At 34.9% G+C, this 26,193-nt stretch overlaps 2 protein-coding genes across 5 annotated transcripts in view; one reads left to right on the top strand and one right to left on the bottom strand.

Moving 5' to 3' along the window:
• LOC136798639 (GRAM domain-containing protein 4-like) overlaps positions 1 to 26,193 on the bottom strand; it is a 55,244-nt gene that overhangs the window by 18,817 nt on the left and 10,234 nt on the right. For 2 of the 4 annotated variants that reach the window (XM_067055284.1, XM_067055283.1), the window contains exons 2-11: positions 22,584 to 22,665; positions 20,735 to 20,980; positions 6,956 to 7,082; positions 5,612 to 5,730; positions 4,064 to 4,122; positions 2,453 to 2,535; positions 1,974 to 1,999; positions 1,564 to 1,655; positions 1,169 to 1,260; positions 538 to 592 (exon numbers count right to left, since the gene is read on the bottom strand). In XM_067055284.1, the coding sequence (XP_066911385.1) occupies positions 538 to 592; positions 1,169 to 1,260; positions 1,564 to 1,655; positions 1,974 to 1,999; positions 2,453 to 2,535; positions 4,064 to 4,122; positions 5,612 to 5,730; positions 6,956 to 7,082; positions 20,735 to 20,980; positions 22,584 to 22,644 (960 nt within the window). In that variant the 5' untranslated portion in view covers positions 22,645 to 22,665. Of the gene's footprint in view, positions 1 to 537; positions 593 to 1,168; positions 1,261 to 1,563; positions 1,656 to 1,973; positions 2,000 to 2,452; positions 2,536 to 4,063; positions 4,123 to 5,611; positions 5,731 to 6,955; positions 7,083 to 8,383; positions 8,541 to 13,023; positions 13,139 to 20,734; positions 20,981 to 22,583; positions 22,666 to 26,193 lie in introns of those variants that run through there. The other 2 variants (XM_067055286.1, XM_067055285.1) reach the window with 2 other exon arrangements.
• Positions 11,950 to 17,294, top strand: LOC136798640 (uncharacterized). The gene is made up of 4 exons (XM_067055287.1): positions 11,950 to 12,990; positions 13,660 to 13,764; positions 14,470 to 14,703; positions 16,259 to 17,294. Exons 1-4 carry the CDS (start codon positions 12,006 to 12,008, stop codon positions 16,525 to 16,527), a joined length of 1,593 nt encoding a protein of 530 aa, XP_066911388.1. The 5' UTR covers positions 11,950 to 12,005; the 3' UTR covers positions 16,528 to 17,294.

The following is a 26,193-nucleotide window of genomic DNA, read 5'->3' as shown; positions in this document are numbered from 1 at the left end:
CTATTGAAAACATACCCTTAACCGCCGCACACACCCGTTGGCAAATTTGTCTGGCTGTCTCCCCCCCGGGCTTTTTATATGCTTTACATTTCTTCTATGGTCGTTTAGCTAACGTTGGGGGAAACATGGGTTTTTGATTAAGAAAAGTAAAAGGACTGGAATCTTTGCTAAAGATGCATTGGTTTCGTACGAAAAGAGTTTCATATGCATCACTAGGACTTTTCTTGATAGAAAATATAAATAACATGCAAGATGGTTCATAAGCTGTTTCAATATATATCCAAATCTGTCCCACAAATCTTACGATAAGCAATAATACAATTAAAAACATTCAATAAAACTCAATAAAACTCAAAGTCGAGAATCTTTTTTTTTTGCTAAAGATTGCACCACTAGAGAGCCTTCAAAGAATTTTCAAAATATTCCACCCAATACGTCTTTTTCTATTTTGTAAGTGACGTATTGGGTGGAAAACTTTAAAAGTTCTCAGAACACACTCCAGTGGTGCATATCATGAAATACGAAAGTCGAACTAACCTCGTTTGGTATAATAGACACCCGCCTTCCTTTAGTGAAACGTTGTGCTATCCCTCTGAAATAATAAGTAATCAAGAATTTGTTATTCATTTGTCGTCACCGGTCAATATTCTGTCTGAGCAAGGGATCGAGAGTTTTTAGTGGCGTGGCGTGGCGTGGCGTGGCGAAGAAATTAAGCAACGACAACGACAAATGTCTCCGTCGACTAAAGGCTCGGAAAATATTATACGGAAACATCTCGAAACTCTTAAAAATACATTGTACCCGAAACTATCAAATATTTCAAAGTCCTTCATTCCGAGACGACTAAACAATGTTAGCTATAGAAAGAAAACGCATTTTTTTTGGATTTCAGGTCATTGTTAAAATTACTTTATTGAAGCTTATTGGACATTTATTTTGTTCTCGGTGAGTGAAAGACTCTTATCCACAGATTGATAAAGCCCAAAGGGATAGACAGCGTAGTTTGGCTGAAAAGTGTGCCGTGGTTCGGTAGGAAATCCTACCTAGGTCACGTGACATTACAATAGAATTTCAGCGCTCGACCAATCAAAAGGTTCGCGAATTTTCGAAAACAATAGCAACAATATTTTTTGCGATATTCACTTTTTTCTTGCTTGGAAAAGCTTACCGTGCGTGCAGATAGTTCATGGTTAATTGTATGATCAATAACATCAATACTAGAGGTATGTGAACTTCCAACCATAACGAGTAAATGAAAATCTAAAGAAACGAAAAATAAGTTAAAATTAAGATAACTAAAAGTCTAGGCGGTCCACCATCTTGTTTCCAATTCTGATCATCAATAGTGCGATTCGAATGTTATGAAATTCGTTCGTTCGTTCAGAAATGTTAAGGTAGATAAAAATAACATGGCAGACTAGTCGACTTCAAAACTGGACCCACTTTCACAGGAAATCTGTGAGCAGTTATCCTATCCAATGTTTAAAGAAATATGATATTTGTGGTGACAAAGACCTTTTTCGTATATGTTATATTGGAATTGACCTCGGCAAGATTACTTACAATAAAGACACTAATAGTAAACCAAGGATTCTGCCATGAGAATAAATCATCGAAAAATTTATAACCGTTTTTGATAGGTTGAATTGCTTCGGCTGTAAAAATAAATAATCAAAAACAATTCATATTGAGTTGTTTTGCTTTGTACTCGTGTAGCTTCTCCCTGAAAATTTCTCAAATATCGGTCAAAAATGTTCCGACAGGTACCAGAATACCGGTAATAATTTCCGTCAAATACCAGAAAACCGGACCTTCGGAAGCCCCCATCCCCATTAAATGACATTTTATCAGTCTAAATAATGTGTACTGTAACATAGCTATCTTTACAGTTCACGGTAGTCTAACTACGCACGATAGTTGGTACTTTTATGATGCATATATTCAACCTTTGTGAAGTACGTTGGTATACTTACAAAATCGAGCAACATTTTCTTTTAATCTATAAGAGTGAAAAACACATTCTAAATGATCTGCCCGTTACAAATAAGTGTTCTAAAAATAACACATTAGAGAGTAAGATTTCCCCTGTAATTGTGCTATGATAAAAGAAGAATTGACAGTTTATTTATCCACAGATGCTTGTTTTGTTCTTCAAGGCCTCAACGATGTGGCTCGGGTAAGCAAGTATAGACTACTGTTGTCATGAAAACACTTGTTGAAATTTCCTTACTTGCTGGTGGTGAGCGAAGAAGCAGACCTTGCCCTGAAGTATAGAGTTCTCAAAGAACCAAAGTTTTGAGCGTAATACAGAGAGTTTAGCTAATCAGAAAGGAAGAGAGACACACATTCAATTCCTGTATTTTTGAAGGAAAATGGGTTTTTATTATGATATACACAATTAAACAAACAGAAAAGACTATTATCCAACCAACAATTAAGCAAACAATCCCACCTTCGAACAGAGAGTTGTTCTTCTTCTTGTTCTTCAGTTGTTTGATCTTCATCATTGATGAAATCTGATATCCGCTCGTGAATCTGTCAAGAAAAAAGCACGGATAGCCCAAAAGTCAGAAACGAGTGGAAAGTCAATCAAAGAAGCTGCCAGGGACGTAAATTCTTCAAAAGTCAAACAAGGACCAAATCATTATCTTGGATGCAAAGGATCATCAGCTTGGCTGGCCTCCTAATACACCTTTTCGACCGTAGTCGCGCGGTCAAGAGCGTGTCATTTCATTATTCAATTTACCACCCTAAACTCGATCCAATTCTTTTTTTAAACTTTTTTTCTATCGTTTTAGGCGCAAAAAAAGACTTGGACGGTTTTAGCGTGGTAAAAATACCCGCGTGGCAATTGGCGGCTACGGTCGAAAAGGTGTATTACAGTTGACGCTCTCTAAATCTCTTTTAAAAGGGAATTGGATTTTCATTGAATAAGGGATGGTCATTCATCCGAGTTTCTTGTCGACAATGACGTTCAATATCATCTAATAATGGAGCGTATCAAATTAGAGAGCGTCAACTGTAGTCACAAAGCAATAGAAACTTTGTTGGGTTATAAAAATTTGTGCTCGATGAGTTTTAGTACCATTTCTTTTCGAGCTTTAGTTTCCACTTCCATCAAATGAACTACTAATCCAATGAGGTCGTCTAAAGTAGCTTCCTCAAGATCATCATCTCGATGGTGATGCAACCACATTTCTTTTGGTACAAATCACTCTTATTTTGGACAGGGTAATCAAGGTAATGATGTTATTCTTATACAGTTAACTGAGGTATAACCAACCTCAAGATATTGGTTGATTTTCTTCTTTTCAAATTGTTAACATTGATATTCTAAATTGGGTAACCGAGTGAAAAGCTCAACTTTGAGTACTAAACACTGTTATTTTAGATTGGCTGATCAAGACAGCAATAAAATTTAAATTCCGATGTAAATAATTCTCTAAAACTGACTCTTGAGCTAAATCACAGCAACAGCAGCATTCCTTATCTTTTCATATTTTTATTTTTCTCAATGATATTTGACAGCGTGCAAAGAAAAAATCCCACCATTTCAAAATTCAATTAGAAAATCAAAAATTTAGTCAATCAAAATATTCACAAGATCGTATCAAATAATCTTTTTTTTTTTCTCCACCTATCCAAATTGACTTCACTTGAAATATTAATGACATGAAAAATCCCAATTTAAAGTCAAATCATGAAGAAAATGGAAAAATGAAATAAACGTATTACAAAAAGTTCCCATATGTGGACACCGTATGAAATCACATGGGTTAGTGTTATGATTTATTCTATTAGAATCTTAAAAAAGACATCCCCCAATAACGACAAGCTTTGCTATAGACAGTCAAACAAATCTCTGACCTAGTTGGTGACTATATATTGTGACTCAATTTTAACAACAACAACTGCTGTTTAGATAAGAGATTTATATCACATTTTTTTAAATGAAATGGCTTTCGGAAACCTTGGAAAACCTAAATTCCCTTTTTGGGACCGTTGACCCATCATTTTTGCAAAAAATTATCTTTGAAGACACATTATAACCACAAAAACTTACGAAATTCCATGTCGATATTTTGTATTCTAGCACGGCCTGCTTCCAAGGTTTTCGATTATCTAAGGAAAAAAAAGTGAAACAAGCTAGATGCTGAATGGACCTACCTGATGATGAAAGTTAGATAGCAATGCGATGAGAAAAATGAAAAAAAAAATCCGTCAGAAAACATAGCGTTTAGCGAAAATGCATAACGCAAGAAATTCATCATTGATTGATGATGGGGGGAGAGGGAAGGGTTGTAGGGAAAAAATAAATAGAAAATTCTGGTCGCAAAAATCAGTATTATTGATAATTGAATCATGCTAGATGGTGAGCATTGTTATCAATGATGTTTTTGTGTGAAAAACATAGAAATACAAGGAAAAAATCCAATAAAAATCTGCAAAAACGGGGATATCCGGCATTTTCAAACGGAAAATTTTTTTTCTCAAAAATCGAACTCGGCCATGTTTTGAGCATTGCGAATACGCATATTTCTGGCATTTTCGGCCGGAAAAAAATGCTCGATAAATTCAAGAAATACTATCTTTCCGGCGAAATTAGGTTGTTCCGGCGATTTTTAAATAGTTCCGGCTTCAAAAATCAATTTTATTGAAAATTGAAACATGCTTGAGGTGGGTATTGCTATTAATAATATTTTTGCATGAAAAAACAACCAATTGTAAGGAAAAAGTACCCAGTATACCCAGAAAAACCACGATTTCCAGCATACTTTAGGCATTTTCCGCCGGAAAAGAATTTTTCTAAAAAATCAGACTCGAACATGTTTTGAGCATTGTTGATACACATCTTTGTGCAAAAGATCTGAAAAAACTAATGATGAAATCTCGAGAAAATGCCCAAAAACGGTTTATCCGGCATATTTCCAGCATTTTCGGCCGAAAATGATTTTTTTTCGAAAATCGGGCTCCGTCACATTTTGGGCATTACCATTTTGCATCATTGTGCCAAAAATCAGAAAAAACTAATGAGCCAATCTCGAGAAAAGCTGGTAACAGACGGACGGACGAACGGACGGACATCGGTTAATTTATAGGACCTCCAAGGTAGGTCCAAAAAAATCAACTTCAAGACAGTGGTTGCGTGGTGGTTAGCTTAAAGTTGGGGTAAAGCCGCTGTAGGGAAATCTCGCAAATTCACATTTGGGCACCTCCGTAGGAAAACATGATTTCAAGAAAATTACATGAGCGAAGCCAGTGTGAAAATACTTCGATGATTTTTCCTCTATTTCGCCAATAAGATGATGTTTCTTGTGTGATGTAAGTATGAAAGGGACGCAGAAATGGGTGACCGAGATACCTATTCACTCTCTTATCTCTTGCCACAAGCTACTGCTTGAATACCATGACCACATTTTTTGTCAAAGCTTGAATCACAAAAATGCCATAAATTTCATAATATAAGCACTAAATAGGGTTGTATTAATTAAGAGGCTTGTTCTATGCTCTGTGGCGTTCTGATTACGAGTGATATAACATAAGGGGTCTCGATTGTCCTGCACTTGCCTCGATGACCCGGTCTAAAAAACAAATATACAACAAAAATTACCCTGTGTAGCAGTACTATGTGTTGAATGTGAGCGTTCATAAGATTGTGAGAGGCTTTCACCCAATTCCGTGCTCAAGTCATCATATTCATGTTCCAATGATAAATTACTATTCGTTGAACTGAAAGGGAGAAGACAAAAAACTTCTTCATCAAAGAGTTTGAATGAAATGTATTGAGCATTGCTCGATGATAAACAAACAAGATACTAGAACAACAACCTCCCAATTCGTGGATATTCACGTCTTCTAACATTATATATTTATATCAAGGATCCGATAGCTGATTGGTTGCAAGTGACGTATTAATTTTACGTCACTTGCAGCCAATCTGCTGCTGGGTTCATGATGTAATGTTAGAAGACATAGCAATCAATGGTACATATCATTAATTAAATTCTGAGACACCAGAGGTCATTACCTTTCCCCTACTGTCAGCGTTGAGTTTTCAGCCATTTCTGGACTCAATATTGAGAGTAGGGTAAAGGGTACGGATTGTCATTTTCAAAAAAGTTTCTCTTAAAAATTATGCTGTTTCGAGATATTTCTTGAGGGAGTGCAGTTTCATGTTTTTATTACACTCTCAACTCTTACGCCAAATAGACAATATTGAAAGGTCACGGTAAATCTGGGATAATCAGACCTTTCCATTAAATACACACGCTTGGTCTTGATTCACCTTGGTTCACTGGGACTGTGAAATGACTTGTGGGGATTGGAGTACCAGTTAACTTAGGTCGATGGCGTCAAAAGCCATTACAAACATATTTCGCTGACATTTATAAACTCTGGGCGAAGATTTTGGATTGAAGCTTTTTCTTGGGAGTGGTACCCGCAAAGAAGCCATTGCAGAGTTAGTAGATCTAGCGCGCTCGATGCATTTACACCGCTATTGGACAGTGCTACCATTAGGGTAGAACTTTCAAAATTCTCCGATCAAAGATTTTGGTTCTGCCCCCGGGGTCAAAGCTCAGAGGTCGCAATAATTTGACCCTAGTAAATTCAAACTTATATGTAAAATCTCACTCAAATCGACCATCGTAGTGTCTGCTACCTATCACTTCAACGATATACCAAAACCCAGATTAGATAATGAACAACTCCACAGACGAGATGGAGTTTTTATAAGATACTTTAATAATTGGTCATTTGAAGTAATAAAAATGACGCGTTCTTTAAAAAAAGTAACAAAATTGTTTTATTACTGTTTAACGACCAACTAAATCAAATAAGAGCTTGTGAAAACTCCACTACGTCCCTAACTCCATTGTGTTGGAAGCCAAATTCGGAGATCTTATAAAACAAACTTAATCTTTATACTAAGAGGAAAATCAAAGTATCAACGTACCCTCGACGTTTTCTACTAAGTAAACGTTTCAATCGGTCTTCTGTAGTTTTGCGTTGTTGACGTTCATCTTCCAATTGTTTGGCTAGCTCGTCCACGTCTTGTTTTTCCAACTTCTTGTTCACATCCACTGAAAGGAGAAAGGACATGTCATGACAATGGTATCTTACCCATCCATTAGCGAGTTTAAGCATAACGAGAAGGCATGACCATTGAGTTTCAAGCCCGAAGAGCTAGAGGCAAAACTTTAACCCTTCTCAGGCAAGAGAAATTGAAGCTACTTATTTCCCATCCAAAACGCGCATAGAACGCGCCGTAATCATGACGACGGATTGTATCTAGCGGTTCCTTTGTTTTGGAGGACTACATTTTTTGAAATCTAGCGATAGGTTTTAATTTCAAGCCAGCTTTTGTGTAAAAACTAAGCGCTGGCGTCCGTTCTGGATGGGAAATAAGTGGTTTAATTTCCCATCCAGGAGTTTCGCCTCTAAACTCAATGGGCATAGTGCAAGTTTTTCGCGGGCTATATTCGAAACTACGGGCTAAAAGGCACGAGTTCTATAGTGTGAACGCCAAAAACTTACGTCATCACAGGAAAAAATCCGTGAATCACATGCGTGTGAAAACCAATTTCCGAGCATGTGATCCTGCAAAAAATCACATGCGTGTGAAAATGCAATTCACAAGCCATCTTTTCTCAACTTAAATGGAGTGTTTGACTAGATCTAAAATCACAAATAGGATTGTTTGTCTTTCTTAGAGAGAGAGGTTTAATACCCTAAAAGTAACTCACTTCTATTATATTTAACAAGTGAGAAAAGATGGATTGTGAATTACATTTTCACACGCATGTGATTTTTTGCAGGATCACATGCTCGGAAATTGGTTTTCACACGCATGTGATTCACGGATTTTTTCCTGTGCATAGAAATCGATTAGGAATCAAAAAAAATTTCGACCCGAGGGAATGTCGTCGCCATTTTCCTTCAAAGGTATCGCTCGATTCTCCTTTCTCTACAATACAATCAGCTCTTTCTGATTCAAACCCTTTTTCATTCTTGATAAATGTGTTTGGCTCTAAAGTCTACCAAGTAGAATGTCTCATCTACAAGTCTGTGCCTAACCCTAGGCATATATGAAAAAAGTTATAACTATCCTGAAATCTGGTTACTTTTTACAAAGGTACCATGACTGAGCTTACTCTAAAGTCTACAATTCTTTTGGTTAAGTTTCATAACGATCCCATGGTAATAGTTCAGAATGAAGATCGTAAACAAATTTACCGAGCACTGAGTCTGTCACAATACCTTAAAACCTCTAAAAAGGATATCTTTCTTTTTAATATAAACCCTGCGTTGGAAAGATATTCCAGTAAGAAATAATATTGAAAAACAAATCATATGGGATGGGAAATCACGCAGCTTCACCTACCATTATCGTTTTGATTACAGATGACGTCATGGTCGTCTTCATGTGCAAACAGCACGAATTCTGGATTTTCAATTTCACTGCTCTCACTGCTATCAACATTCTTTTGAGCAATGTTCTCAATGAAATCCAATATATTCATCTTCTTTTTATTTCATTGTTTTTCGACTAGCAAACAACGTTGAATGAACGTTGAATGAACGTTAAAACAACGCATGATAAACGACAACATATCTGTCCTTTTCTTCAATTTTTCCTTTTTGGGCCAAAAACTGCTATTTGTGAGGGGGGGGGGTGGAAAAAGCAGAGAAGATCCTAAGAGTGATCTGAGAAGAATTTTGGTTTTCGGAACCCCTTGTCTTCCGAATCCCCCAACGCCGAGTTAATACACGGATTGAGGGCGTATACTCATTGCATCTCCGAACAGATCCTGATTACAACACGCGTTGCGGTTTATTTCTCTAAATCTATGGCCCCATAATAGAGCTTTCACCACATTCTTTTAGAGCAGGACGTGGTGTGCACAGAATGGGTGCTTCTGTTATGATATTTCTTTTCGTAGTATTGTATGTCTTATGGATTCTTTTAAAATCGTTTTAAATTGCATCGTTCCATTTATACTAGACGTAGTTAAAAAGCAACTACCGTCCGGTATGACTTGTAGTATGGTCGGCACACCATTAAACACGACTAAAGGCTATGTATTCTAAATGGTAAATATCGTCAAGAGTTTGCTGAACATAGATCTCCTTGGATACCTTTTCATCACATGTATAAACTTGAGAAAAGAGAAAATCAAATTTGTACTTCATTCTTTTCAAGCAGAACAGAATTTTATCGCGGTGAGGTGGTAGATGTGATAGATAAAGTTTTCACATTGCAAATATCTAATCATGTAATTTAAAGCCAGTATTAGGGTGTATTCTATAAACTAAGATATGTTGAAGTGATTTTGTAAAAGGAAAAAAGACGTACAATAATCAGAGGAAAGTATTTCGTCTCAGGCGTACAGAGTAAATGAACTCAACGCAAGAAATAAGCTCAGATTCTTCAAATGTTAAGTTTGATACCTCGTATTATATACAGTTAACGCTCTCTAATTCGATTTGCAACAGGAATTGGATTTTCACCGAATGAGGTAGGGTATCGAAATAGAGGAAAGTCATTTATGCGAGTTTCTTGTTGGCGGTGACGTTCAATATTATCGAGTAATGGAGCATATCGAATACGTCGAATTAGAGAGCGTCAGCTGTAATTCTGTTTTCCGTTTGAGACTGAAAAACTTTGAACATAACTCGTGCTGATTTGGTTATGTGGAAAGTGAAGCAGTCGTTATGAATCCGTAATATCACCTCATACATTCAGCCTCATTCACCGTTAAAAATGGCAGTGTAGAATCTTTCACAAAATATGGCGTGTTTAAATAAGGCTTAAAGCCGACCCCCATTTTGGCAAAAGTACCCTTTAGAGCTTTATCAATTCCAAAAGCAACTTGAGTTTATTGTTTTTTGATAATGAAAAGAACCATTGTTTTAGTACAATCACGGACGCGTGATAGAAGTTGTTGTTGATTACTAAGGGACTATACGTTTTTTTATAAGGAACCTTAACTTGGCTCTGAGCCTGGAGTTCCTTATTTTTCCAGAGAATTTCAGCCTCAAAGTTCCTTATCCAGTTCCTTATTTACTTCGTGCTAAGATTGGATTTGCTAATTATTTGACTTCTGTATAAATATAATTTATGTATATTTTCTCTTTTTGACACATTGAATGTCGTATTCAGCAACATTTTTTCATATTTTGTTCAGGTTATTGGAGTGTGAAAATTCATTTACATAACTCTTACTGTTCCTTAACTTGATTTCTTATTCTGAGCCTGAGCAGTTCCTTAACAATTCCTTATTTTTTTTACCATTTTCAGCCTCAAGTTCCTTATAAACGTGTTCCTTAGACACAACCTTCTCACTGGTAACCCTTCCCACTGGAAAAATTGGCCAAAATATCGTCTCCGGTGGAAAATTATACCCCAATTTTTGTCCCGACTGAAAATAATCAAATAAACCAATCCTCACTGCAAAATATTATGTTATTTTTACCATCCCCACTGAATTTTCTAACTTGGGAACAAAAGAATTTAAATCCCCGGTCATAAAAAAATAAGGGAATATCGATCTCCATCGAGTTTCAGTTCGTTATTTTTACCCGTTATTTTTTTTATATAAAAAAAAAACGTGTATATTATATTTGGACGTTTAATCATAGTCATTATAAAAACACTGGTCTGGAAGGCTTTTGTCTTTTTTTATTGTTAAAAGGTGGAGCTTACGTATCAAAATCGATTTATTTTGCAAACTTTTTGATCATGTGATTAGAAAAAAGACCAATCCCAAGTGGAGATTTGGTAACGTGATCAAAAAGTATGCAAATTGCAACTTGCCTTTTGTTTGTAACAAAAGTAAATTGAACAAAAAGCTAATAATACATTGCCAGACCAGGGTTTTTTTATAATGACTACTGTATGCTTTGATAACACAAAGCAAACCCTCTTTGCATTTCTCTTTTAAACGCATTACTTAATTACATTACTGCATATTATTAGGAAGCAATCAAGATTATCACAATACATTTCAAAAGATCACTTTTAGCAGACACAAGCTGCATTTACAGTTTAATAAGAGTATGTGACGAGATGATGTTATGAACTAGGATAGTTTGGTTTGAAAGCTTCGATCGAACTGCAAATTCAAGTGAATGAAATCTTCGAAATAACAAATGGTAACCAAGCCTTGGGGCACTAAGTTCGCCAAAATCCCACTTTCGATCTATTTTTTCCATGAATTACAAAGCACGAACTTTCTATTTTATGAGACATCCCTTTCTCATATCCTTCTGAGGATAGAAATACTATTGCCTGTAGCCCAGAAATTCCAGTGGAGATGGTTTTGAAGTGCAATTTTTTCCATTAAGTTTTAAGTGTGGTTGAAATCAAAGTCAATTTCCAAATGGCGCTGAAATTGTTGATTATTTTTTCCAACGGGGACAAAATCTTGGATAAATTTTACAGTGGGGCTGGCGGGTCTGTGACACAGAGGTGTTATGAGAAAAGTAACGTGAGTAAATAAAGTTTTAATTAATACACCTAAACGGTACATTCAAGTATAAGCACACTTTTAAGACTACAACCAACTAAAGAACATTACACAATTTAGATAAGGGTCGGATGTTATTATTAGGATAAAGCTTAAAAAGTTATTTTCTTTAAGGGCTACATACACTATACACAATATATTGTCAGACAATAGATTGATGATATATTGCTGAATGTCGACAATAAATTGAAAAGGTGTCCGCAATATATTGTCAGCTCGATTTGCAATATTCCAACAATAAAGGGGGATTGTTTACAGAAAGAAAATTCCTTTTTATAATAGAGTACCAGTTGTTTACTTCGGTTTACTTTTACATTACGGTCCGCAAACTATATTGTCGAATATTGTTCGTCAATATATTGCGTAGTCTAAGTAGCCCTTTAGTATTTCTAAACCTCAATGTTTACAAAAAATTCTACCGTGAAATCTTTTCTGCTTTTAAGGTAATAAACAAAAAAAAGCAGAAACTTCAAGAAGATGAGCAAATCATGGCTTCAATTACTACCATCCAAACTATCCACGTTGAGCTCAGTAACCAGTGGACTCATCATCACTGGTAACATATTTGGTACAACATTACTGGTTCTTCCTGGTGTTGTTTCACAGCTTGGAATCATCCCTTATCTTCTATTACTCTTCTTCTATCTATCTACTATATACTATTGTACCATTCTGGCAAATCTAGTGTTCGGCAAAGTATTCAATTCACTAGGAAAGGAACAAGATATTCCGTTAAAATCGGTGAAAGATGATCCTAAACAAAGTGATAGTGACACTGATAATGAGATGACCACTTCTGATAAAGAACCATTACTACTGCATTCGAAAACATCCAAAGAAGATGATAAATCTAATAGACAAGGTCGTGAAATCGATGACCACAGCCTACAGCAGAGGGACAGTGATGGTCTAGAGAAACCTCGTATACAAAACTTAAACCAAAATACTAGTACGTCATCAGACAATGATTCTACAGAAAAATCACCTGAGAAAATCAATAATAACACCAATGTAGACGAGGCCTTACGAAAACCTTTACTATACTGTAGTAGACAGGCATTCGGTGAGAAGTCCTGGTTAAACACCATGATAGTGATTTTAAAACTAGCAAGTAACTTCTCCGTACTTATTGGTCAAATGTTATCGATGGCTGCAATGTTTAATATCTTCTTCCCGTGGATACGAAATACCGAAAGTGTAGATAATACAACTCGTATATGGATTTCCATATCTTTTGTTGTTTTCCTACCATTTCAAATGACTGGTTATTACAAGAACATGAATTGGGTAGCCATAATATCGAATATCTCCAGTGCACTAGCCTTGGTTTTGGTTTTGATATGTTGCGTTATAGCACAGGCTGACGATTTACCAAAACCGGACTTGTATAGGACAATGGAAATCGAAGAAAATATACCATGGACTAGGTTTAATCCTATATTCATTTTCCTATCCACCTCAGGTAAGTAAATATTGAGCTTCAAATAATAGATACCTCGTCTCAAATTTACCAGGGTTGGATGGATGACGTCAGATTCTGTGTAATGTAAAGGTGTCAATGCAATGACTTCAGAATTTGACGTCATTTATGCCACTGGTAAAACTGAACCCCAATTACAAGTTTTTACTTTCCCAATACGAAAAAAATATTATGCTCTTTTTACTAAACTATTGCTGAATTTTGTGAAAAAAAATTGTGAATGACATTTTTAAACTACACAGCTTTTAGCTCCCACTTGCTACTTCTTATCATACTGTTAGCTCATGTGTAAGAAATAATATCAGAACAATCTCAACAATCTTGACAAAACACTGATAACACATTGAAAAAAATTTGAGGATCCAGAAATGGCTATGTAAGGAAAAAAAGAAACATTTCAAGCCCTTGACTTAAAAGAGTGCCAAAAGCAAAAAATATTTTCTTTTTTATAAGATCCCATTTTCTTTTTTATAGACTCTCTGTATTCCGAACAATTCTTCAGAAATTTAGCTCTGAAAATAATCAATAAAATATAAATCTAGCTCTGAAATTGTTCTTTCAATCAAAATATCCCTAATGCACAAATTAGTTTCCTTTCTATCTCAATAAATAGTCTTTTGTGTCTCTCAACCAATCAAATCTCTTTTCCAGGTACCATATACTTTTCGTCAACAGCTTACATGACCGTACTACCAAATATTGCAGTCATTTTCAAAAATACACGAGCACTCAATCATACCATATCAGCAACAACTGGTGAGATTTTTTATACATGTTTTTTAAATAAGAACATCTAAAAATTTCAAAGATGTTCTAAACATGTTCTTCTTTTCACCATTTTGTGAGTATTTTTATACATTTTCATAAGATTTCAGGTGTTCAAAGACTTAAAATGTTCATAAATTGTTCTTAACCTTTTGGCCATCGAAGCTTTATGTTCTTATATAGTTTGTTCTTACATTAAAAAATGTATAGACCTGACTTACAGGGCAAGAAGTGTGGAAGATACATGCTGAAAATGACTCAAACATTAAAAAAAAAGCATACATCTCTAATTCGAATCTTTCTGTCATTGTAATTGATTCCCATTCTCAAAACACGTTTTTTATAAGAACAAACTATACAAGAACATAAAGCTTTGATGGGCAATCTGAAGAACAAGTTTAAAAACATTTTAAGGCTTTACGGACTCTAAAACACCAAACTTCTTAGGAAAATTGACCAAAATACTTACAAAATGTTGAAAATAAGAACATATTAAGAACATTTTTAGGCTTAAAACTCAAAAAGTTAAGAACATCCAAAGACTTCAAAAATTTTGGATGTTCTTAAAAAACGTGTAAACCACAATGGCCAAACCTCTTTCTGTAATTCGAGCAATTAAGATTCCTCCTTCGAGTTCAAATCACAGGATATCCAATTGAAAATTCCCAACTATTTTCCCCATCTATTTCTCTTTAGTAATCATGTACGTTGCATACGTCATTATGGGATGTCTACCCTACGTCATGCTCAAAGATTACGTTATCCAACCCAACATATTGGACACTTTAGACCGTATAGCACATGAAAGTAATATTAAATGGATATTGAAACTCATTGCAATGTTTATGACATCTCATTTCTCATGTTCTGTATGCATTGTGGCTAACCCTTGTTATTTGGTGTTAGAAGCAGCTTTCAAAGTACCAAACAGTAAGTATACCTCATCAGAAATTGTCAAAAAAATGAAGAAGTACCGGGTGACCCACGAAAAAGTTCAGACGTTTCTCGACGTCTTGAGGCCGAACAAATGTCCCAAAGTGCTTGGAGTTTTGATACTTAGAAAGTAGATATCCTAACTCAAAATTTGAGCTATCACTTTTTAAATTTGACCAACTTGTTCTCTACTTGTGAGCTATTAAAGTTAAAATTCACTTTTCGGAAAGTGTAAAAAACACATAAAAAAGGGGTATCAAATTTGGTATTTTTAGACGTTTTTGATATACAGTTTTTGAAAAAAATCTGAAAAATCTACAAAAGCGCCAATTTTTAGTCGTGTTTTAAACAAAAATTACTTTAAAAGGTGTTTTTATTAATTATTAATGTCATAAAACACGTTAAATAAGTCAATTTGTAAGTGATTTTCTAATTGATTGCATAAATTCAATACCTCTTTTTTACATGTTTTTTACACTTTCCGAAAAGTGAATTTTGACTTTAAAAGCTAATAAGTAGAGAAAAATTGGTCAAATTTAAAAAGTGATAGCTCAAATTTTAAGTTAGGATATCTACTTTCTAAATATCAAAACTCCAAGCACTTTAGGACATTTGTTCGGCCTCAAGATGTTGGGAAACGTCTGAACTTTTTCGTGGGTCACCCGGTACACATATACTGAACTCTAAAAAATGTGCTATACCACCTTACCCCCGGGGGCCCCATGGCGCTCAATTTCTAAACGACGGCATGAATCGCCAAAAAAAAATGGCTTCCAAAATCGGACTCTAACAGTGCAGCCCTTGAGCAGTGAAAAGGTACCCTTACACTTTACCGAACGCTCCTAACGCTTACAGTGTAGTTCGATTTCATATTATTTTTCTTAAGCCCTGAGATGTCGACACTGCGCAAAAGAATTCAAAAAGGATGTGAGTCAAAACTATGAAGATAAATCAGATTTTTACTGTCAGACATGCAATTCAGAATTTCCCAAACACATCCTTATAGTGCATTTAGCTAAAATAAAACCCCTGTAGTTCTCTCTGACAAAAGTACACCCTTACAATTCATTTCGAGGGGCCCGAAAAACCTAATCTTAAGGGCGGCACATGTCGTTAGTCGGATCACATGAGTGACCCCCCCCTTCGGGACCTTACCTTATCTTTAAAAGTTCAGTGTTAGTTTGTTTTTGAATTTACGATAGAAAAGAAATCATTTCATTTTCATCTACTTAGGGCTTACTACAGCTAACAAGAATTTTCAAACAAAGTACTTCGTAATCACTACTTGATATTTTGACTCAGAAAAAAGTTCCGTTATACTCTAAAAACTAATCGAGGCTGTTTTTTCAGCTTAACAAAACCCCAAACAAAGAACCAATACAATGCCGGGAAAAACGAAAATAACTTAACTCGTAAAACGGCCCGCTAAAATTGACAGAAAAAATTGATGTGTATCTTTGGAAAAGACTAAAAATTGCTAGGTCGTAAAAAAAATGCCACGGGACCCCAGGCTTGGCCCCCTACTATATCTCTTTTTATTTCATATTTTCAGAGTTTTGCTGGCAACGTTTTCTTCTCCGTTTCACTGTATTCAGCGCATGCACTTTAGTGATCATAATTTTCCCAGACCTCTCACAAATTATCTCCCTAATGGGAGGTGGTGGGTTACTAATTATGAGCACCATTATCCCCATCATGTTATATTGGAAAATATGTGAACCAAGCTGGCAAGTGAAATGGTTTTCGATTCTCATTGCTATCATTGCAGTTTTCTTTGCATTGGGGATTAATTATGTTGGATTGAAAGTACTTTTAACATGAAGGCGAGAAAGAAATGTGGAGACTGCATGACAATGGAATTCGGAAAGACATCTGATTGGCAAAAAATCTCAGGCCATCAAAATGAGAAGTGGAACTAAGATTTTGGGCCTATTCGTTTCGATCAAGTGATCAAAATTCTGAGTAGATACTGGCCAGTTACTCAAGAGGAGACATTGAAAAGCCAAGTGACTTAACGATTTCGCGTATAGTCTATCGGTTGACGATGACGAGATCAATAATATTTTTCCTTCGAAAGACAAATTAACTTCTCATTTAATTGGAATTGATCGCCCAAAAATTAACAAATGGAGTTCAATGTGATAGTCAAACTGGAACGCCTTCTTGAAAACAAGTATCGTAGAAAAGAAAAACTTTCTGTTTAGCTGACCTGGTCTGAGCTTAATTGATAAATAGGTCCATTTTTTTTAAGACTGGACCTTTTTAATAAATCATTTAGACAGTAGTGGAATGTCTACCCTTTTAGCTTTGTTAAAATAAACATATCTTAAAGACAAATTGCCCAGCTTTCTTCTAAACTGTACACAAACCCAAGGGAACCAAAACTCACTTCATCAGACTCCATCGTAAACACCGAAAAATTCTCTTATAAATTATCAGTAGAAATTTCAAGAAAATTCTTTGTAAAAATGGTCATTTTATAGATAAAAAAGGCGTGCCTTTTTACTGTGGTAAATTAGATTCATCTATTTAATGTACCAATTCATTTATAAATAGATTAATATAATAGAATATATATTTTTAAAATTGAAATTAATATCAAAATGAGTAAGTTGAATAATTTGCCAGTAGTAACGTGATGTGTTAGGCCACAAATAAGGATGTATATGGTCACTTCACAGCACGTCTCTTCTTGAATTTGGGGGGGGGGCTTCTCTTCTGATTGCTTTTCAAAAGGGTAGATAATCAAAACTTATTAGCTTTCCGATAATAAAGTTTCCAGTTCACTTTCGAAAGAAAGAGAACTTTACCGTGCTTAGAGGGGGCTAAAAATAGACAAAAAGAACGACAAATTTCATAAACAACGCCGTCCACAACCACGAGCTGGTAATCGAAGTATTGACGTCAAATGAGCTTAGTAAAGCTCAATTAATTGCAGATATAGAACGATTAACTCGGTATAAATAAAGTTTCAAGTCTGTGTGGAAAAATCTAGTTGAAAAAAGGCTTATTCTCAGAAGATAGTAACACAAGGCAACTCTGCTTTGTATTGTACTTTATTGTACTTTTGAAAGTGATTTATTTCATAAAATGGAATATTTTACCTTTAAATTTTGCCTTTATTCGAATTATCTTACTTTTTTGAGTGTGTTTTTAGCCAATTTAGGGCTCTAGAATTCATAATTTTAACCCTTGGGCCAAACCATGGTTGGCCCTCACGGTGTCACTGAACTTATGCCCCCAATATCAAATTGCTTCCTACGGCACTGAGTCGTCTGCATAAGATTTAACGCCGGTAGCAGTAGATTTTGGTTCTTACAGTGCGCTCAAGGTTTACATTTCAAAATATAGTTCTTCAAGAAGTTCTTCAAGTAATTCTTCTAACCATATCTTTTAATCTTTAGAATATTACAGAATATCTGCATATAAAAGCATCACCAAACCTAGATTCAACGTAGAAAACCAACTCAATTATGTAACTATTACTTCATAATTATGAAAAGTAGGAAAGAAGCTCCAGCTTAGACGGCCAACTTCCTATCCTGCCTATTCCTAATTATCAAAGTCGGCAAGTCAAAGTCAAGTGAAAGTTTGATTTCAAAAGAGGGCAATGCAATGCGTCGGCCAATTTTCTCCCCGCTTTAATTCGCAATTGGAATACTCTTAGGTTCCAAATAAACGGCTCCCCCCAGCTTGGAAATTTTTCGAAAATTTTCCAACCCCCCCGGACCTTATAAGAGCCCCCCGGACCTTATTAGGACCCCCCCCCCCGTTTATTAATTTTTTTTAATTACTAAGAGTTTTTTCAGTCCCTTATTCTGCTGATTTTACCTTATTTTGGGGTTTTCGCAAGTACAATTTCCAAACCCCTCCGGCAATTAGGTCCCCCCCGTTTATTGAGATTTGAAAATTCTCGAACCCCCCCCCACCCCGTTTATTTGGAACCTAAGAGTAGGCAGGGCAAAAAGTAAGTCGTCTAAACCAGAGTTTAATAATTCTCAAGTCACAGCCGGGAAACAGACGAGGAAGGGGTATTAAAAACAATGTTATCGCATTCGAGTGCAAAACCTCCTCACAAAGAAACCACAAACAAGCAAGCAATTCTTTGCTATTTATACAAAAATACACCTCAAACCAAGATTCATGAATATTTTGACCCATCTGGTGTTGATCCCAGCAAGCAAGCATCTTTTTGACAAAAAAAGATAATAAGAACAAAATTAAGAATGAAAGAATAGAGAGAATTGATGAAAAGAAGAAAAGACAGTTGCAAAACTAAAATTGGAAACAAGCTTACATTATTCATCACATATTTTTTCTTCTTCATTTTCATTTTCATGGCTTCCAATGAATAACTAGCTGAAAGAATTTAAGCTTTAAAGCAACTTGATTCTATACTTGCAACGGGAGAGTTAAAAAATATAATGTATTTTTTGTACAAGTTTTAAGAATATTTTCAAAGGCAAATTAATAACCCTGGCAAAAACTGTCATTATCCGAGTCTTTGAATTTGTATTCTATAATATTATTTCTGTACGTATAATACGTGGAAAACTTGACGTATTCTAGAGCTAAAGTTCTTCTGAGGCAACCCCTGTTTCAACATAATATGTCTTAAGACACAAAAAGACTCTCTTGGTTTCAGTGAAAATACAGAGAAAACATTATTCTTATAAAGTGAAAAGTAGGATGTAGAGGAGGAAAAATATTGATAAATAATTCATTCAAAAGAAACACAGATATTCAATAAAGAATAACAGTATCTGCCCCCACCCAAGAAAATTGAAAATTCTTCTGTTTACTATCTCACATTATGAGACAGTGGCCGGACAGTCATAGAAAGAATAATTAATAAACTCCTGGTCAACGATACGTGAGCAGACTTTGTGAGAGATTATTTTTCCTTTCTAAGACATTCAAATGAGTTCATTTAGGGTTTAGTCAAACACATTCTCCTTTATTTTCCTAAATGGTTAGCCTTTAAAAAGAAAACGAAGAAGAGTGGGAAGATCTTTTAAAAGTAAGAACTTTCTAAATTTCTCAATACATTAATACGAGCCAAACAGACATCAAAAAGCAAAAGTGGAAAATGATTTGCTTCGATTTAGGCCTATGCCAATGATCTCTACCTACGTTTTATTAGAAAAAAACCTTTTCAAGGATCAATCTGTTTTATTTACCTAGCCATTAAGCAAATCAACTGCAATCACAAATAAATATACAGATCAATCAAAGAAGTGGCGACCTCTAACCGGGGATCGGGTCGTTTGGATGTTAAAAGAAAGTGTGCCGCGACCCATAAGCTAAAAAATATCGCAGTTGTTTTAGTTTTCTAAACTGTACCTTACAGCATGTTCCTATCTGCCTTCAATAATCTGACTGGAAATTTAAAACCTTTACTGGTTACGCAATCTGAGTTCATTTTCAGAATGTGATGTAATCCTTTAACCAATAAAACCAAATAATATGTATAGTAAGAACTAACCTTTATATATCCCTGGACCAAGCTATATCCGCCATCTTTGATCGAAGTTTTTTTGAAATGGTAAAGAAGCCATTGCAGTGTTAAAAATTAACGTCTAACGGCGCTACATCCTCAAACGTTTTCGAGGGAAAGTAGATCTAGCACTCTCGATGCATTTACACCGCTATTGAGTAGTGCCGTCATTAGGGTACCACTTTTCAAAAACTCCGCTCAAAGATTTTGTTTGGCCGCGATAGTAAGTAGCTCACCAAAGTCTTGATTTTGAACAAATTGGCATGTTCCTATCTACCTTCAATAATCGACTGGAAATTTAGGGATGAGCTGGAGTTTTTACAAGATACTTCACTAATTGGTCATTTAAAGTGATAGAGATAACGCGTTCTTTAGAAAAAGTAATAAGATTCTTTTATTACATCTTAACGACCAACCAAATCAAATAAGAGCTTGTAAAAACTCCAGCTTGTCCCGAAATTTAACCTTTCTTGCTATGTAATCTTAGTTCAAAGAGGCGACGTCACTAAAATCTAATGTATAGTAGCTCACCTAACTGTTGATTTTGAACCATTGCTGCGACAAGTTGTTCTTGAAGTTGAGTCAACTGTAGTTCAAAAACTTCTTTCTCTTTCTGCCAAGAATTTTCTTCTTCAATCCCACCTTTTTTGGATTTATCGGCAATGACGTCATCATTGGTCGGAGAAGAGCTTGAGGTGGATGACGTACGCTGGCTATTACGTTTCATCAGGCTGGTCAAAGTAATGTCGGTTAGGTCCATGTCTTTGTTTGTGTTTTCTGAAATGAACAAGATGATGGCTAATGTTATATTTTCATTGAACCGAGAGACAGAGAGGCTATAGCCATGACTTTTGTGCGTACTTAAGTTATGATCAATTATCTGTTATTTGTAGTTCATTACTTAGCTTATAGTAAGGGGGGGCAAGCCTGGGGTTCCGTGACATCTTTTTTACGACCTAGCCATTTTAGTCTATTCCAATGAACAGTATATTAAAGATATTTTTGAGAGGGAGGACGCGGATTAGGCCTGGGAAAACTGTGACCAAAATAGTGAAGACATAGGCAAATTGCAAGGGAAAATAAGGGGTAGAGAAATAGCTTATTTTCAAAAGTCAAAATAAACGAAAATGATTACCATCTGATAGAGCATGAAATTTTGAGCAAAAAATTGTATTACAACAACTCTCTGACTAAAACACACAAAGAAATACAGCCGCTTTAAGACCAACTAACTGTCAGCTCTACTGTGATTTGACGTCAAATCTTGTCTTGATCGTACTGACGTCGGTATGTTTTTGAACTTCAAGCGGCTGTATTTCTTTGTGTGTTTTAGTCAGAGAGTTGTTGTAATACATTTTTTTGGTCTTGTAATATACTGTTCTTTGGAATAGACTAAAAATTGCTAGGTCGTAAAAAAGATGTCACCGGACCCCAGGCTTGGCCCCCTACTATTAGAAAGAGTCTTTAGAAGTCAAAATTGTCTTCAACAAGATGAATGTCGTTCACACCAATTAAATCTTTCTTATGGATATATCTCAAACATTCAAAAGGCCTTCCTTCTTTGCTTGCTTGCTCCTCAGGTACACTATTATCTGGTTTAAAACTAAGACCAAAGGGCTTGTGTTTCTGTGTGGGCGTGAAAATCAGATATATGTCAAAAATTCAACTCGTAGACTGCATAGAGCATAAGTGTTGTTACAATTAAAAAAATGTCATCAACTGGATGAATAATATTAAACTGTAGGATAAATATGATTTTAATTTTCTAGAACTAAATAAACCTTAAAGATGAAATTCCAAACTATAGTCAAAAGTTTATGAAGAAAAAGATCTCCTTCTTAAAGGGCCTATTAAATAATTATTTAAATACTTAAAGAAACGGCTGGATGTTTTCAATAAAATCAAGTCTTGGTTGAAATTTCATCCTTTCAAAAGAATAATTAATAAGAAGAACGTGAGTAAAAACAGAGAGTAAATGAGCTTTTCTGATGTTTTAATTCGATATTCAAACTACCTTATCAGTAGAAATTTTGTCAGTGAAAAATTCGTTGTCACTTGCCAATAATTTTGTCACTTTTTACCTGACGAATTTTTTACTGAACAATTTTTTACTGAATCTTTGAGGAATCGAGGCTTGAAAACGCCAACAAATTGAAAAGTCATTTCATTTCCTTTCTTTAGTTTGTCGAAAGTAGTTCATAAACCCAAAATTCAACGCTATTCAATGTTAAAAAAAGAAATGTAGCATATAGTCATAAATATTTCTCGGTAAAAATTAATCGTCAGTCAAAAAATAAATGATGGTTATAAAAATTCGTTACCAGCGATTTTTTCCTACTTTTTTGCCACCAAATTTTCTACCAATGTTATATGATCCTACCTTTAGAATTCTCGGAATGTGATGATTGTTCAATTTTCAATCCTAAGGATGGCCTCAACATACCAATTTCAAAATCAATTACCTAAAAACAAAAAAGGAAAATCCATAAGTAAGATATTAAACATAAATTCATTGCAATGCATGTCAAATAAGAAAATACGATTTCATTTTTGCACAGTAGGAAAAAAGAGATTATAATTTTGAAAGCTGATTTCGAAAAAACTTTAGATCTTTAGCAACTAAACCACTAATATCAGAAAATTTGTCTACAAGATTTAGTGATTTCCACAAATAAAAGCAGGAAATAAGGTTGTTTGCTTATTGTGAAAATGAATTCCTAATACACATCACTAATTACCACCATCGCAAATTTGAAATTTCAGCTTAAAATTATCTTATAAGTTTTTTTTACTTGGTTTGCTATTTTTAATTCTATTTAATTATAGACACTGGAAAAAGAAATGACTATTTTTTGCTGATTTTTCATGTTTAAGCATTGGTTGCAGTAATTGTATTACTCTTTACCCTCTTACAATTAAATGATTTTTCCTAGTATTTTAATTGCATTTTTTTCTCTATCAAAGCAAAGACACGTGTACAATACCAATATACAAAACACTACTTAAACACTACTTAACGTTATATCGCCAGAGGTACCATGTAAAAAAATATCAAAAAAAAAAATCTGGAGAACTAAGTTTTAAATTGTGATAAAGATGCAAATACATGTTATGTATAAGAAATTTTGACATCAGAAATTACTTTTGTCTCATTTACCCAATTGTTCAATCCCACATAGGCTTAGGGCTGAAGACTAGAACCCCTAATACAAGAGATTTGGCTGAGCGAAAAAAATTTATCATCATCAATTTTGTCAATTTACAGAATTGTTCACTCACTGGAAATACGCAACTTTCTGGGTTTCTTTTCTTTTCGGTTGTGCTTCATTTTAATAATAACAATAAGGAAAAATTGCCATTAATCTCCCAAATAAAAAGAGGTGTTCCAACTAGTCTACAAAAAGTGCGCTCGTGCAGCAAAAAGAATATCTCTCAAATTAGAACTTAAATTTCTTTTTATTTTAAGGTGAGGTCACCATCGATCCTGACTTGATAGTAAGAACAATGGAGAACCAAATTTGACAATGCAAAATTATTTTGACTGGCCGATAGAAAAACAGAATTAAAGTTTCTAAGTAAAATCTTAAATATCACCCAAAAAAGTGCCTTTTTTGGCCAAATCTTTTAAATAAATAGTCCCAGCCTCCTTCAGTAAACCTTCCTATATACCTTCCTTTCAGAAAAACCAAAAACATTGGACTGAATTGTTTGCTTTCAGTTCCTATAGCCATTAGTACGACCTCCTTTGGACATCTTATTTCTATTGTATTTCGCGCGGGTTTTTCAATATAGATGTTACGTGACTCAAATTCTGTGTCCTATTGGACTAGAGAAAGCAAAAGTGAAATCGCGCCATCTGATTGGATGAAGAAATGCCATGTGAACTGGAACGGAAAATAATTCTCGAATTCAAAAACAAGATGGCGGCAAGAAAAAACAAGTCTCTTTGCTTTGGACGAAAGGTTGTAAATTCTTGTTGATTTGAAGTTTTCTCTTATCTTCTCTCATTTTCTTTAATTATTAGAAGCTTAATTATAATCTTTAGGGAAGGTGAGTCTATATCTTAACCCTTTTCGTACTAGGGAGGGGGGCTGTTTCTGTTCACAGGTGAAACTAATGTTAAGCTCCTGAAATAATAGAGCTTTTGACATGAAATTTTCTGTAAATTCCTAACTTTTATATAACTTCAAAATAAAAAAAAATTTGACACCTAAAATTTTTCACCCCTTGAGCACGATGACATTTCTGACATCAACTGACTTTGCATGTGATTTGTTAGATCAATTCTGTCTGCTTAATTCTCTGAAGAAAGTGGGAATTTGATGCAAGACTAAGAACAACAAAATGTCGCAAAAAGTCCTCGAATAGAAGAAGAATTTACGATCATAAATGTTTTCATTTTGAAGAATTGGTGCGAAATTGAAACATGGAAAAGTTTCATCTTCTATTACGTTCATCCAAAAGGATGCTCCAACAGAAGGCAAGTTAGTAGCGCGCAATGAACGGTGTTTTAGTGAATATCAATAATTATAAGAATATCTTATGTGCTTAACTTCAGTTAACTTTGAGTGCTTCATTGAAGATAAAGAAGGAGAAAGATAAAAATGAGTTGGTTAATTTTGTAAAACAGGTTTGGTTTTATCATTGTTGAAAGTTTGTGAAAATTTTACAGCCAATTAGCTGTACTGCTATATATTCTAGGCCAAAAACGGTAAAAAAAAGACACAAATGTAATTTTTTTATCAGTGCTGTTACGATTTTTTTTTATTGTTGCCGCGTACAGGGAACTCACCAAATGTTCCTAACTGCTATTGGTTCAATCTAAATGAGGGATTTTGAAAACTTTGACACTTTGACAGCAAATTTGTTTTGATACTTCCACCAAGTTTATCAACCACACTTCTTCTATCATTCATATATCACAAAAATACCGTGAGATCGGGTAACTTGCATCAGTGGAGGCAAACATGCATAGCCCTCAAATGAATGACCTACCTGGTCATTAAAATACAAAGTTAAATCAAAACAAAAATGGTAGAGTAGAGCTGCGAACGGAGCTGTGTAGTTCATTTGTTTTGAAATTTTGCAGCTTTGATTGGTCAGTCATTTGATGGCTATGCAAGTTTCCCTCCACTGATGCAAGTTACCCAACTTCACGGTAGATATGTCTAGAAAAGCTGCATTTGACAAAAGTAATTAACCATTCACATCATCTTTTTATGTCTTGCTCTCTCAAGGGGCTATTATCTAACAGTCCGTGCGATGAGGAGTTTTGTAGATATCTGTGATGCAGAGCGCGTGTGAGCTCGCGCATGTTTTACTGTACTACAGAATTTTTTGATATTCGATTTAAAAGCCTACTTGGTCAGTGCAGCTGGAACCTTCATATTCCAGGATTAGAAAAAGCTATACCTATTATCTTTTTTCTTTAAAGAATCAACAAGCCATCAACAGATCAACATCGATAAATTCCACACATTTCCTCATCAGAAATTTTTAAAATTTCTGCCATTATGACTTTCTTGAAGGCGTTCCGAAATTAACCAATCAGGTTATGTATTGGAATTCCTATGGGAGTTCTTTTCCGAGATTTGTAAAATAGCTAAGTCGGCAAAAAAACTATTCCCGGGGGTTTGAGGAAAAAAACATTCTATCGTCAGTCAGGAAAATCCCTCAATTGCGGTATACTGCAATTGCAATAGTTTTAATTTGTGGTTAGTCTACAAAGGCTTATAACGGCTACACATAGTGCTGGTCGACAAAGATAAACAAACATTGACTGTAAAAAATTGTACGAGAAGAAAGCTTTTCTTTATTAAAAGAATCTGATCTATGGAAAAAATATTTTGTCTGTGCGTTAAAAAGATATGATCAATTATGTACAAAAATTGCCTGTTTTCTCCTTGAATCTTGAATTCTGTTTCTTGAATATACTGCAATTGCGGTATATGAAAAATGTAAAAGTGACGTTTATACCGCAACTGCAGTAA

The sequence above is a fragment of the Clytia hemisphaerica genome, unplaced genomic scaffold, assembly GCF_902728285.1.
Source record: "Clytia hemisphaerica strain Z4C2 unplaced genomic scaffold, Clytia hemisphaerica genome assembly, whole genome shotgun sequence".
NCBI lineage: Eukaryota > Metazoa > Cnidaria > Hydrozoa > Leptothecata > Clytiidae > Clytia > Clytia hemisphaerica.
Note: the sequence above shows the minus strand (reverse complement) of the source record. Positions and strands in the feature narration are given on the sequence as shown.